Genomic DNA, 13667 nt, shown 5'->3' with positions numbered 1-13667 from the left:
TGGACTACTGCTCATGGTTTTTGTACAGTGTCCCCCAGTGAGCTATTTTTGATCTAATGAAGTAACTTCTTCTTCTTCTGCTTTTAATATAACTTAAAACAATAGGAAGAAAAATCAAGGGGAAATATCTGTTATGTTAACTCTGTTTAAAAATTCCTTTTCCTTTTATTACTTTATATGTTCTGGGCTCCCATTTCTCTCCAGATCTCATTCGTCTTCATTCTTCTATAAACACACACTGCTCTCGGTTCCTATTACAATTATGTAGTCATCAGGGGATTTGATTTTACAAAAAGGTCTTCTCGTGTATCCGTCGTAGCTTCTCAGTCATTAAATAGAAAGTAGAGAAACCAAATTGGGCTTAATGATAGTTATTGCCTGCTAACTACTGGAGTGTATGCCTCAGTGCGAAGTACAGTCTGTCTTGAAGTTCAATAACCCACTGAGGATATAACTAGCCACAGAAACAACCCCTGCCCTGATACTAATGCTCCTAATTCCCCAATAATTTGAAAACCAAACGTGCAGATGACAGAGACAGGTTCCTCTTTTATTCCTTCAGCAAATCAGCACTGCAGCACAGTGCAGTCAGAGTGCCGATAAGTGTTGAGGCAGTAAATGGACTGAGGTCACACCGGTAATGGGACAGCAAAGTCAAGTGGAGCCACACTGAGAGATGGCAGGTTGTTAAGGAAAAAAAGTCCTGAGACCAGAGACGTGAGGGCAAAACAAGACGATGGGAGCAAGAGAGGAAAGAGGGATGGAGGTCTGACAAGAGTAAAAAGAGTAAGAGAATAAAAAGAAGACCGAGGAAGCAGAAGGAGGAAGTGTAAGAGGTCTTATTGGGGTAGAAGAAAGAAAAAACAGGAAGAGGGCTCTATATAGCAGTAGTTTCAAGGCTCACTTGTCTTGGAGGTGAACATTTTGAACCTTTCTGCTGTCTGACTGTCAGACTGTGGGTGGTAATGTTGGAGCATATAGGTCTGATTTGTGCGGTCAACTGAGACCACCGATGAAGTAAAATCACCACAATCATGACTGGGCTTTAGTCAGGTTGTTGAAGAGGCTCGTTCGGGGCACACCGAACTTTCTTAAAGAACTTCCCCAGCCGTGAAATACTTATTCATCACCCTTTAGGAGGCATTTACTTCTAAAGTTGAGTTTAGTGAATTTCAACTTTTGGGATTTTGACGGATTTTTAACGTAACCTCTCCTCCCCTTTTACAGTGTCATGCTTTGTTTTTAATTTTATGGAGGGAATTTGATGTATCAGAATAACAAAGTATCAAGTATTTGATACTTTCATCAGAATTTTTATACTTTAATAGAAGAATGAGGTTTATTCAGGTAGCTTTGGCTCAGGAGGCAGAGCAAGTCATCTGCTAATAAGAGGGTTGGTGGTTCTGTCCCTGGCTCCTCCAGTCTGCCTGTGAAAGTATCCTTGGCCAAGATACTTAACCTCGAGCTGCTCACAATGCATTCATTAGAGTGGGAATGTTAGAAAGAGCTTGTGTGATTGAGAGATGCTGTATAAAGTGCTTTGAGTGCATTTGCCATAAAAATAACACATTCATGAGGTTTTCAGTTTTATTCTACATTAAGTTTTATTCTATCTTAAGGAATAAAGCAGTAAAGTATATAAATTGAACGCTGTGGAATTTTTCAACATATATGAACAAGCAAACATATGATCAACTCTCAAACAGCCCTTTTAGATGAAAGCTGTATGAAAAAGACAGAAAATTTTTAATCATTTTCATAATTTGAAAATATAAATGACATAAAATTTCAGAAAAAAAGGCCACTAGTGAATTTAAAAGCATTGTAGGGAATATGGGGAATTAGAGCTGTGGGTGTTTTTCTCTTGTGTTTTACGCTTCATGTTGTGGATATTTGTATGCAATATATTGTGTTGTAGAGGTTGTATTTAATGTTTGCTTCCTCGGTCAAGAATCCCTTGTGAAATTTGATCTCAGTAGAAGTTCCTGGTTAAATGAAGTTAAAACAGATCAATCACATTTCAGCTTGGGTGCCAATTGTAAGATTCTCCTTAGATGATATGTGACACCAAACATCCAGTGTCTTCTATTCTCTTTGTTATTGAAATGTGCAGCATCATTATGCCTACATCTAAAGAGCTTCCTGAGACCTTTGGGATATTTATGAATCCAAAAGAAGAAAAAAAAACCTAACCATTCCAGTCCAAGGAAAATTATTCTAGAAGTAGAAAAGATTTTCAACAACATGAGAAAAAATGCCAGTCTGTCTAGGGCTAGAGAAGTCTCAGATAATGTAAGATTTCATTACAGGATGTGCAGGTAATGCTTGCACCTGTTGCTATTAGCATGCACACATTTATAGTCTGAAAGAGAATCACAAGCTTAAGCTGCACGTGAAGCTTGTCATTAAAACGTTCTTTCTATCCAAAATGAACATTAGAGTAAAACTGCAGCTTGCTAATATGTACGCAAAGACTTTTTGGAATAAAGGATAAAGACAGAAGCTTTTTGGCTACAGTAACAGCAGACATTTTTGTGCATTGATTACAAGATTGACATGTTGTATCTTTTCTTTTAAAGAGTAACAAATAATTATGCACAAAAAGAAATTCAAGTTAGATTTACTTACTTACTAATGCACATCTTTTATTTTTTTACCTTTTTTTGAACTTTTAAACTTGCAAATTGTGCAGACAAAGCCTAATATACAGTAGTATTTTCCTAGTACACTTTCTTAGTATACATTAATGAGGCACAATGAACTGAAGACATGAACTTGGGTACTGTCACGGCTAGCGGGGCAAGCCACGTGGAGTTATGAAGAAGGACCCAAAATGCAGGCACTTACTTGATGCGACTGAGCTTTACTTACAATAACAAAAGCAAGAGAGGCAAAATCAAAACTAAGAAAAGCTGAACTAGAAAAACTAAGGATCAAACAAACAAATCTGAAACCTGAAGGAGATGAGAGCAGAGCAAACACGGGGTAAGATACACAGGGAGAAAACACGGAGTTAACACGGACGGACCCGTGGCGCGCACAAGAGAACACACACTTTATAAATACACACAGAGGGACAGGAGGAAACTACACACAGAAGGGAGACACAGCTGAACCTAATGAATATGACAAAACAAGGAGAATGCAAAGTGAATACACTAACATCAGACACAGACCTTCAAAGTAAAACAGGAAATACACCGACACAACAAAGGGAACAGAGTAACATGAGGGGCATCGAGACCAAAAGCTAAGAGCAAGAAATACAGAACCCAAAACACTAGTAAACATGAACCAAGAAGAGACTACAGACTACTAAAAATAATAATACAAGATCAAAACACTGAGTCACAGACCCAGGACCATGACAGGTACTGTGGTGAACATGGGTACAATCTGACACAGGGGTGCCCAATCCCAGTCCTGAAGAGCTACCGTCCTGCAGCTTTTAGATGCGTCCTTGTTCTAACACACCTGAATCAAATGAATGGCTTGTTATTAGGCCTTTGCCAAACTTGGTGGCATGCTGAAGAGGTAATCCAACCCTTTGATTCAGCTGTGTTGGAGTAGGGATGCATCTAAAAGCTGCAGTAGCTCTCGAGGACTGGGATTGGGCGCTTCTGATCTGACGTAAGAAAATTCCTCGGTTCGTTTCAGTTATTTATTTACATTTTTTACTTACTTTTAAATTATTTGGTTGCAAACATAATTTTTTCTGTTTGGCATTTTTATGATGATGAGTTTTGTAGGACAAAACAATAAATTCCTTATCATTGGTAGAGAATTTTCAGTTACATTTTCACTAATATTTCAATAAAAGATTCATTCAGTCCTTCTGGGGCTCAGACAAACTTTTACATCAATGGGATTTTAAGGCCATCAAAAGCAAATTGACCTTTAAAAGGCCTGGTTTGCAGTTCGTTCAAGAGCATACACAATGGTTTACAGCATAAAAATGAACACTACAGTGCTCAGTTGGAAAACGAATCATTTGTATTGCAGCTAGACAAATATTGATCCATGTGTGATACCTTTATTAACTATTCAGGGACTTGATTTTAAACCAGTTTGACTTAATCTGCTTCAATATTTCCCACTGTCTTTAACTTTGAACTAAATGAGACTCAATCACACCTCTGGGTTTTAGCAGAGTTTTCATGTGTTTAGAGTAAAAGTTTCTTAGAGAACTGTTTGGGCTCAGCAGCTCATCACAGGCGCTCAGCGCAACCTTTTGCACTTACAGAAGAATCAGAGACGATTATTCTTTTATATTTTTCCCTTTCTTGTGTCAAGTAGTACTTTTGATCAATCATAAAGCCAGGCAGCTTGTGACGGTAATTTCACTGGTTCCTAATTCATTCACTCTTCAGCTGCAGAAAGAAGCAGTCAATGATCCTCGCATTTTACCCCTGTTTCACATACTGACCACGTACATACACAAGCACTATTATTACCTCTCAGGTTCCAGCTTTTTATACAACTTCACTAGTTTGACAGGCGGTTTTTGAAGCGTCTAAATATTACTTTTGAATCGTGTCTGGAAAGCAGATGTTCTTCGGTATCTCTCTTCGGTGAGAGAGAGAGAGCAATGTGGGGTGAGGTTAAAGATAAAGCTCACCTTACAGTTGTCATAATATCCTCTTCATGTGATGAAATCCTTAATGCAATGTCTCTCATTTCCTGTCTCCTTTGTTCTATTATTTTATCTGTTATTTAAAGCAATTTTATATTTCTGCTGCAACAGAAAGGGAATAAAATACACTGATAAATGTTGGCAAACAGACTTTGCAATTTTGTACGCAGTAGGTTCTCATGGGCATAATTGGCACTAATGCAGCAAATTATCAATTACCAATAAATGCAAGACTTGGCTTCATGTTGCATTTATATTTTTCTTAGTTTGAGCTCATTTTTTGTTGTTGTTGCTTTTCTTGGTGGATCGACTCTTTAGTTTTATCCTGTTTTAGAAGAATCTATCTGAAGGGTTCAGACTCAAAAGTCTCACAACTTTCTGCCAAAAATTGGAGTTTCAAAGAGATCATCGTGATTCTTCATTCTTTATTTATGATTAGTCAGAGTTTGCTGCTCTTCCAGGGATCCAAATAAAATGAATTCTAAAAAAAAACAAAACCAAACAACTCAGTATCAATGGACTGGAAGGAAAAACTAGAAAAAGCGAAGTTGTAAAGAATCAGAAAATATAAAGACTAAAGTTACAGATGAAAGAATAGAAAGTTAAAAGAAGACATTCATTTAAAAAAGCTTTTTGATTCAATCTACACTGCCTTGGCAAAATTGTTGTCAGACATCCCAATTAAAGCTACAACTACCCAAGAATTGCTTTCATGATTTTGATTGTTGTTTTCTCTATAAAACATAAGAGATCTTTATATATTTAAAAAGAGCACTGTGTTAGACTAAAAACTGATCAAGGTATTTACATATTATTTAACTGTTTTAAACCTGTTTAAAGGTCCTCATATTCTTGCACACCTGTTGGTTTAAGCCTCCAGTAACTTGAAATCCGATCATGTTTCCCCCAAACACAAAGACAAGCCATTATTGTAGAATTTGCTATCTAAAACCTTTTTCTAGCTGGTGACTTCAGCCTCAGTCAGCATCTTTGGGAAAAACTGGAAACTGAGCCAGGCCTTATCGCCCAACATCACTACTGGGATTTCAGCTAAATGTGAGCAAAAATCTGCAGCAGCTAGATAGCAACATATTTATGCTCATTTCAGACTTGAAATTAAATTTTCAGCAATCCCAAATGAGTGTATTGTTTGGGTGCCGACTTACAGACATACTCAGTAGCAGCATGTTACGGACACAAGAACATGTCAGCAGTTTCTATCATATATAATGAAAGAGAGAAACTTGAAAATGCAGAGATAAGAGCAGTCATGTAGTAGCTGTGAAAATTACTACAGAGTTTGCGTGATGAGTTGACAGATTCTCATCATTAAATAGGTATTAGTCATCTTCTCCGACCTCCCGCCTACCTTGTCTGATGCTGTGACTTCTTCTTCTTCCCACACCCAGAAAGCCAGACTGGCCAGGATAAGAATAGCCAAGACCGGCAGCGCCAACGCCTTCCTTCAGAGCAAACGCAACGGACTTCTCAACGACCTGCTGGAGCTGACGGTGAGAAAGACCCCTGACCCTCTGAATGCGAAGATCCACCAACAGCAAAGTGGGCGCGATGATTTCTTGGAAGCTGTTTTAATTAAGCGTGCTCATTAAAAATGGTGCAATGCCAGCAGGTCGTAATTCAGTATTAATCATGTTGTTCCTTGTCAAACGCCCATGTACTAATTATGTCAGTTCACTGCAACTCAGTTGCTTGGAGGCAACAACTTCACATCTGCAGTACGCAAACACAAGCAAAGTGGCAACAATTACTGTCAAATAAACAGAGAACAATTTAAAAGTAATTTAGAGGCTATAAAAGAAGAAGTTGGAGCCATTACATTCTTGTTGTTATGCAGGGCAGAGGTGATAGCAGAGGCTAATAATGCCCCATGTGAGTGTTATCTGTGTAATAACAAAGTGCTTTTTTTGGTTGTTCATCAGTCTGAGACTTGATTTAATCCGTGTCTGTGAAAACGGTAAGCTGAGGTTATCTAGGATGTAAGATTGTTCTTACTTGCTTGTCGAGTCGCTCTTGGTGATAATTAGGTTGTTAGTGCATTAAAGGAGGCTTCAAAGCAAAACGGAGCCACTGAACAATGAAACAGTGGAGACAATAGAGATTAACTTGAAAGTAGTTTTGAAATTCAGTTTCTAATGCCTAACCTAAGAACACGCATCAGCCTGTTTCTCAGAGGACATAAATAATTCTTTACTCTACTGTAATGCATGTCTGCGCGTAAAGATCAGAACTTTCTACTTTATGAATCAATCATCCCCCACTCTACATTTACTCATCTCTTTTATACAATATATATATATATATTTTATAACCACCATGGAAAGATGTGTTAGGTAACGTGTGAGCAAATTTGCTGAATCCCATCCATCTAGACCATCGCTCGTGTTTTCAGTGACACACTCCCCTCCTTGCAGATGGTTACTAAAATCCATTTGGACCTGATAGAGTCCAGTGTGAAAGCTCATGGGTGTCTGCTAGTGGTTAGAATTATCATATAAATGCCATCTGTGAGCACTGAGCACCCCCCTTTCCTTTTCGTGTCTGTGATGAAGCTGCCAGAGTCCTGGCGCATCAAATTACGATGGTGTCAATTCTGACAGTCGGTGACGCTGCGTGGGTCCGAGGTAGGAGTGGAGATATATGACAAAAATCACTGATTCTGTCACAGTCATTAGTTAGACTAGAAGTTCACTCGGGGTCTGGTTGCATCTTGGCTTTTTTTATTTGTTACTTAGATCACGGGTATTGATAATCCGGTTGAGTTTTATGGTAATCTTTCATACGAAGGCATTACAGCTTTATCTTTTATCTGATCTTTTTTCCTGGAGTCATTTAAATCTATAAAAAACTGCTCAAAACAGTATCACAGAGGAATGGTGCGTCATGCAACAAAGAAAGAAGCCACACACCCATAAAAGCCAGCTTCACTTATACAAAAATCAGCACATACAAGAACACAAAAAAGAAAACTGTAGTGAAATAGGACAATATATATAAAATAAATGAGTGGATCACTCATTTACTTGATGCCATCAAGCCTTGAAATATGTATATATATAACATATATTTGTACTTCCTGCATTCCCATGCCATCAGCTATGCATTGGCTCACTTTCAGGTTTCCAAAATGATCAACTTTCCGCCCCAGGAGCTGAGTGTTCCCAGTCTTGATAATGCGCTTAGACCAAATCAAATTTTTCATAGGTATTATACCTTATGTCACCCATTTATTTTTGAAGGTTCACAGCATCTCCATTTCAGAAAAAAATAAATAAAGAACTTTTTACTTTTACAGAAAGTAAGGGTACATAAATAAATGTGTTGAAATAAGTCTGAATTATCTGTCTGGCAGCTCAAAAAGGTGAAACACAAGATATTTATTTTAATTGTTATTAAGAAACAATGGCTTTTTTTTTTTTTTCAAACTGCAGCATACATCCAGAATATATGCTATAAAACTCCTGAACAGCTGACCTACCCCAACTGCGATTTGTACATCAGCACACTTTGAACACAACACATTAAGCCCCTTTGTACATCCATCGACATCGACATCTGCATACCTCACTTGTCTTCACTTACTTATTTTTGTACTTATTTATTTATCTTTCATTATTTTTTTATCCTTATTTTTATCTTTATTATCTCGTTCCTTTAACCCTTACCTAACTTGGCATTTGTGTATGGACACCAAAGGAAGAATTTCATTGCACAGAGAAATGCTATTTCTTCTGTACACATGACAATAAACACTTTGAATCGTGAATCTTGAATAAGATCCGAGTTTAGGTACTATCTCAATCAATGTGCTATAGAAGTATGCAACAACTCAGACATCAGCTTAAATAAAACTATATTTATTATTTCACTGGTTACTCAGCAAATGAAAGGAAAAAAGGTGGGAAGCTTCACAATTGTATTATTTATATTTAACATATGTATAATTGCACAAACAGTGGCAACAAGCAGACCCAACTTTAAAGGGAGGCACTGCTGTAATAACTCAAGAGCTAGCTTAGACCTCAATCACAAAGGCCTAGAGATTTGGTATCCACAGGTCACCAGGAAAACTGGGTGCATGGAGGTTATTATGAGTCACTTGGTGAAATTGGTTGCAAAGACGATGCTGCACCGATTACCTCTTTCGGATGGCTTTGATCGTTAGCAGGTTGCCATGGCCGCCCACAGTTATGGTAGTTCTGGGAGTGGGAGTTTTTCCTTCCCGCTGTCACCAAGTGCTTGCTCATAGGTGGTCGTCTGATTGTTGGGGTTTTCTCTGTATTATTGTGGGGTCTTTACCTTACATTATAAAGTGCCTTGAGACAACTGCTGTTGTGTTCTGTATAGAAAATCTTGTCTGCAATTATAACCTAACTATTACCAAGAATGGAGAAAGTTTGCCTTCAAAGTCAAGTTATGCCTTTTACTTTGAGGTACAACTCTCTGTTTTCGCTACTGCTTGGAGAGAGCAGTTGGCAAGTGTTTGCAGGTGTTCAGTGTAAACCTCTTTGTGACTTATTTCACCTTGTGACAAAGGTGAGGCGTATTCAAGGAATACACATTTAATCCTCATGACCGGTGATTGCCAGATGGTGACCAGCTGGTCTAGACCTGTGTGACTGAGGCCACAGCACATAGCACTCTATATATCCTGAACTCACGGCATCCTGGACCTGACTCGCAGCTAAATGCCAAACTAACTGATATTACCCTTCACACTTCCATTGAGGCAATGGCCAGGCCGGCTCCAGAATACAGAAGTAACTTAACATTGGATAAAGAGCATTAATGTCATTCTCTAACTGATTTGAACACCTATTTATGGTAATATGTGATTGAATAGTGCAGTTACAACATCAGTTGGATGGCCAGACTGACAAATCACAGCCCTCTAATGATATCTCCAGGAACTTGACATTTGGGTCATACATCCACTTTGAGGATATTGAAAAATGCCCAGATGGTAGAAGACCTTCTTGAATCCGAAATAAATAAATTGAGTTGCTACAAAGTAACAAAATTAATTGATACATCGTTTAATATTAAATAAAATAACCTATAAAAAGAGTCCTGCATCCCTGAATACATCTTTAATCGAGACAATTAATTTTTGGATTATTTCATTTACTCAGTCCCTCTAAGAGATATGTTCACATAATTATACACATCTCTTTATTACTGTTGTAGTTTTGGACATCACATGAATAACACTGAATACTTTAGGGCAGAGGTTCCCAAAGTGTGGACGAAAGGTGCAAACACATAGAAAAATCTGTGTTTTTAAAAAAAATACCCGTGTACGTGTGGGCATAGCCTGAGTTTTTTTTTTTTTTAAAATCTCAGTTTTTGGTGATTTGAAACACCATTTACGTGTGGACGAAAGGCCCGAACACGTAGAAACAGCTGCGTTTTCAAAAATACCCGTGTAGATGTGGACATAAAAGAGTTAGTAGTTTATTTCATTGCTGCCTGTAATTTACTGCAGTTTACTTGTATTTGTTTAACTGTTTACTAAATGTACTAAATGCAATGGAGTTTGAAAACAAAATATGGCTGTGTGTGGTTAGAGGATGTGTTGGGGGGGATTTTTCCTGTAAAAGAAAGGGGGGCCTAACAAAAAAAGTTTGGGAACCACTGCTTTAGGGGAAGTTTTTTATTACAAATACATTGGGAAACAAACACATTTAGTTATTGTCCAATCATTCATTAGCAGCACGGTTATCGTGATCAGCTTCCTTTTACTGACTACACAAAGTCAGCTTCTTTATTTACATGAAAGACCATTGAATCTCGCTCTGTATCTATATTATGTGTGTATAGGTCCTCTGCCAGAGGGTAAATGCACAAATCCAGCAATCGGAAAACGTGTCCATGTGACGGTGTTGTTGATGTTCCTGGAATCCAAATGAGAGTCCTTGGGCTGGTTCAAGTAACAATGAACACTGTGGGGAGAGAATAAATCCTTTTCAGTTTTCATGTTATTTGGCAATTGCAGTTACTTTGAGACAAAGGAATATTAAAGGCTGAATTTCAAACTAAGCCTGTTAGGAAAAATACCAACAAAGGGTTCCATAAGTTTCTGCTTCTGTGGGGTTTTTTCCCTTCCTCAAACTCTGCGATCTCTCTTCTTTCTGAAGCTTCTGACATCAATAACTGTTTAGCTGCCTCCAGCATCAAATAACACTCAGCAGTACCTACTTAGACAATTAAGTTAGAGGATTCGCAGTAGCATGGTTTAATAATTTGTATGTTGTTTGCTCAATAAACTGAAATTGGAAGTTATTTTGCCGCTTGCTTAAACAAGGAAACAAATCAAAGAAAAACAGCAGGCTGTTTGTGGATTTTTATTTTATTTTATTTTTTTAAAACCTTCAAAATAGGAAATAAATTACATATTGGAGAAAGTGGACAAACCACTTGCTAAGCAGACCTAAAGATAAGGGATCGATTCACTCCAAACAGGAATGTGGTTCACTATGTAACAAGTAAATTATTTGAAAGTAATTGGCAGGAGCTGTTGTTTACCTGTTCGTAACTGAAATGAGGAGAAACTCATCAAACATGAAGAAGAAGAGTTCAGATGAGACTGAATGCCATGAAGCAGAACCTCTGGCTTTTTATTACTACTTCATTACTAAAAGTTCATTTTCAAAGTATTAAGTATTGAGTAAATATCAGTGTGTGTGTGTGTGTGTGTGTGTGTGTGTGTGTGTGTGTGTGTGTGTGTGTGTGCAATCAGGGTACAGAAGAGGATGAGCAGAAGCCGACCCAGAAGTCCATCTCTCTGTTAGAGAGCCAACACCACCACCTACTGCACTGTCTGGAGAAAACAACAGTAAGTGCACTCTGTTATAAATATACATGTCCACTGTGTAGCTATGGCTGAAAACTTGGTTAACATTAATGAAGCTAGTGATTAAAATTTTTTAGATTTTCCAAATGTTACTTTATGAGAAGCTTGCTCTTCACACTGACTTTGCATGTAGCTGCCAACTTCCCCCAAAACAGATGAAAAAAGGAGTTTAGGGCATTGCCAAAAATGTCTGTCATTGTCACAGTAAGGTGTTCCTTGCTCTCAAATCTGTGGTTTGAGTTCAGCTGGAAGCAAAAAAACACATTCTTGGTAAAATAAATAAATAAAAAAATCTCATAATGTTTGCACGCCAGGTTGACAGTTGTTATGGGACTTTGTGGGTGTGGGGTTTAGAGTGGGTCTGTAAAAACTGGAACTTGCAGGGTTTTACAACTCAGCTGCACCATAAACTACATTTGGCATATTACGATGCCAAATCAGCTACACTGCAGTGAGCCTGGTTTCTGAACTGCCCACCACAGTTTTGTCATGCAGTTCACACAGATGAGGCGTCATTGACGGCACACCAGTGTGTATTTGGACAAAAGAATATTCTCTTTTATTATTTTCTCTGTGTTGTCGCTTGTAATGTATTACTGTGATTTGCGATGTTGTCACTGTTTTTCACATTTCTGTATTGTTTCCTATTTATTCAAACTGAGTTTTTGTACACAGTTGTTCAGATTTTCAGGCATGACAATGAAGTAAAGATTCAACATTTAAATGAGTTTCCTTTCAGTACTGAATCACATTTAATTTAAGGTTCCCTATTAGACAGAATACGTCAGTTTAAACTTGTGATAGTCAGTCGAGCTGTAATTAGAACTTTCTGGCTTCAAGCTAACAGTTGTACATCATAATGTTGGACATTTATGTATTCCTTTAGTCTCTGTATGAGGATGAAACTACTCTTGAACTTAAATTATGATATTAAAGGAATATTCACAGTATCTGTTAAACGTAACTACCCCTAAGTTCACTTAAACCTGGTCTGTGGTATACTTGTGTTGAAGTTTAGCTATGGTAACCTGTGCAGACCTGTGCAACAAGACACAGAAGACACTGGTTCGTACTACAGTTTGAGGACAGGACAGGATTTAGATCATCATGTAAAGGTTTGTCTCAAATCTGCATCCACTGTAAAGTCTTTAAAGCTACTGTTGCAAAAGATGTTGGCTAAGATCTGTATTAAACACTGACAGTGTTATCCAGGCAGCCAATAAAGGAAATCAGCCAGGTGCATGATTTTTGTATGATAAGATGAAGGTTATTTTTATAATTTCTTTAAATTATATTTGTTTTGGTGTGGTTCCTTTTGTAAAATTATAAGTGAAGTACAACTGGGCAACAAGTCCTATAACTCTGTTGTGTAGCCTATTTACAGACTGCTGTTTTTCCTCTCTCCTGTTTTGCTATCCCCATGTTTTTTTTTCTTTCATCTTTTTCTCTCCAGGCTCACGAGTTTGTGGACGAGCTGATATACGAGCAGAACTGTTTGGAAACGGCTCTGCAGACCTATCCCTCACGCAGTCCCTCTGTGTCCAGCCATGACAGCTCCACACGTACCTGTTGTAGTCGAAAGAGAAAGAGAAATGTTCCTCTGCCTAACACCAGCCTGCACACCACCCATTCAACCCACCAGGGCCCGCTGCAGGAGCTCAGTGCCATCCGCATACAGTGTGGTGACCCACTGTCGCACACCGCCAGGTGAAACAAAAACAGATGCAGGGGGGCTAGCATCAGAGGTTTGGCAAAAACTTCAAACTCCTGGTGTTTGGCCATTGAAACTGTTTTATGTGTGCAAGCATTAATCTTTCACTCCAAAACACATCTCTGGGGGTACACTTTGAAGTCACCCGACTCTAGACATTTAATAGATGGATCTGAATAGGCAATTGTCAACATTAATCCAGCTGCATTTAAATAATCTAATTAAATAAAATATATCTTTGAGAAATTAGTTATACTTTTTAACTAACAGAGTACATTAACTTTTAAAAATGTCATTTTAGTTTTGTACAGCTTTATTACACAAATTCCACTCAAAATAAAAGGTCTTTTAAGGACTCACATGTTTCATATTTTACTTCTCAAATGCATCACTAGATACACTATATGGACAAAAGTAGGGATGCACCGATACAGATACTGGTATCGGGTATC

At 38.0% G+C, this 13667-nt stretch overlaps 1 protein-coding gene across 3 annotated transcripts in view; it reads left to right on the top strand.

Moving 5' to 3' along the window:
- Nucleotides 1-13667, top strand: part of LOC146517907 (A-type voltage-gated potassium channel KCND3-like) — a 112467-nt gene that overhangs the window by 88692 nt on the left and 10108 nt on the right. For 2 of the 3 annotated variants that reach the window (XM_085161038.1, XM_085161039.1), the window contains exons 4-6: nt 6043-6144; nt 11391-11486; nt 12958-13211. In XM_085161038.1, coding sequence (XP_085017164.1) covers nt 6043-6144; nt 11391-11486; nt 12958-13211 — 452 coding nt within the window. Of the gene's footprint in view, nt 1-6042; nt 6145-11390; nt 11487-12517; nt 12620-12957; nt 13212-13667 lie in introns of all 3 variants that reach the window. The other variant, XM_085161037.1, reaches the window with a different exon arrangement.

This window comes from Neolamprologus multifasciatus, chromosome 5 (genome assembly GCF_963576455.1).
Source record: "Neolamprologus multifasciatus chromosome 5, fNeoMul1.2, whole genome shotgun sequence".
Taxonomy (NCBI): Eukaryota; Metazoa; Chordata; class Actinopteri; order Cichliformes; family Cichlidae; genus Neolamprologus; species Neolamprologus multifasciatus.
Note: the sequence above shows the minus strand (reverse complement) of the source record. Positions and strands in the feature narration are given on the sequence as shown.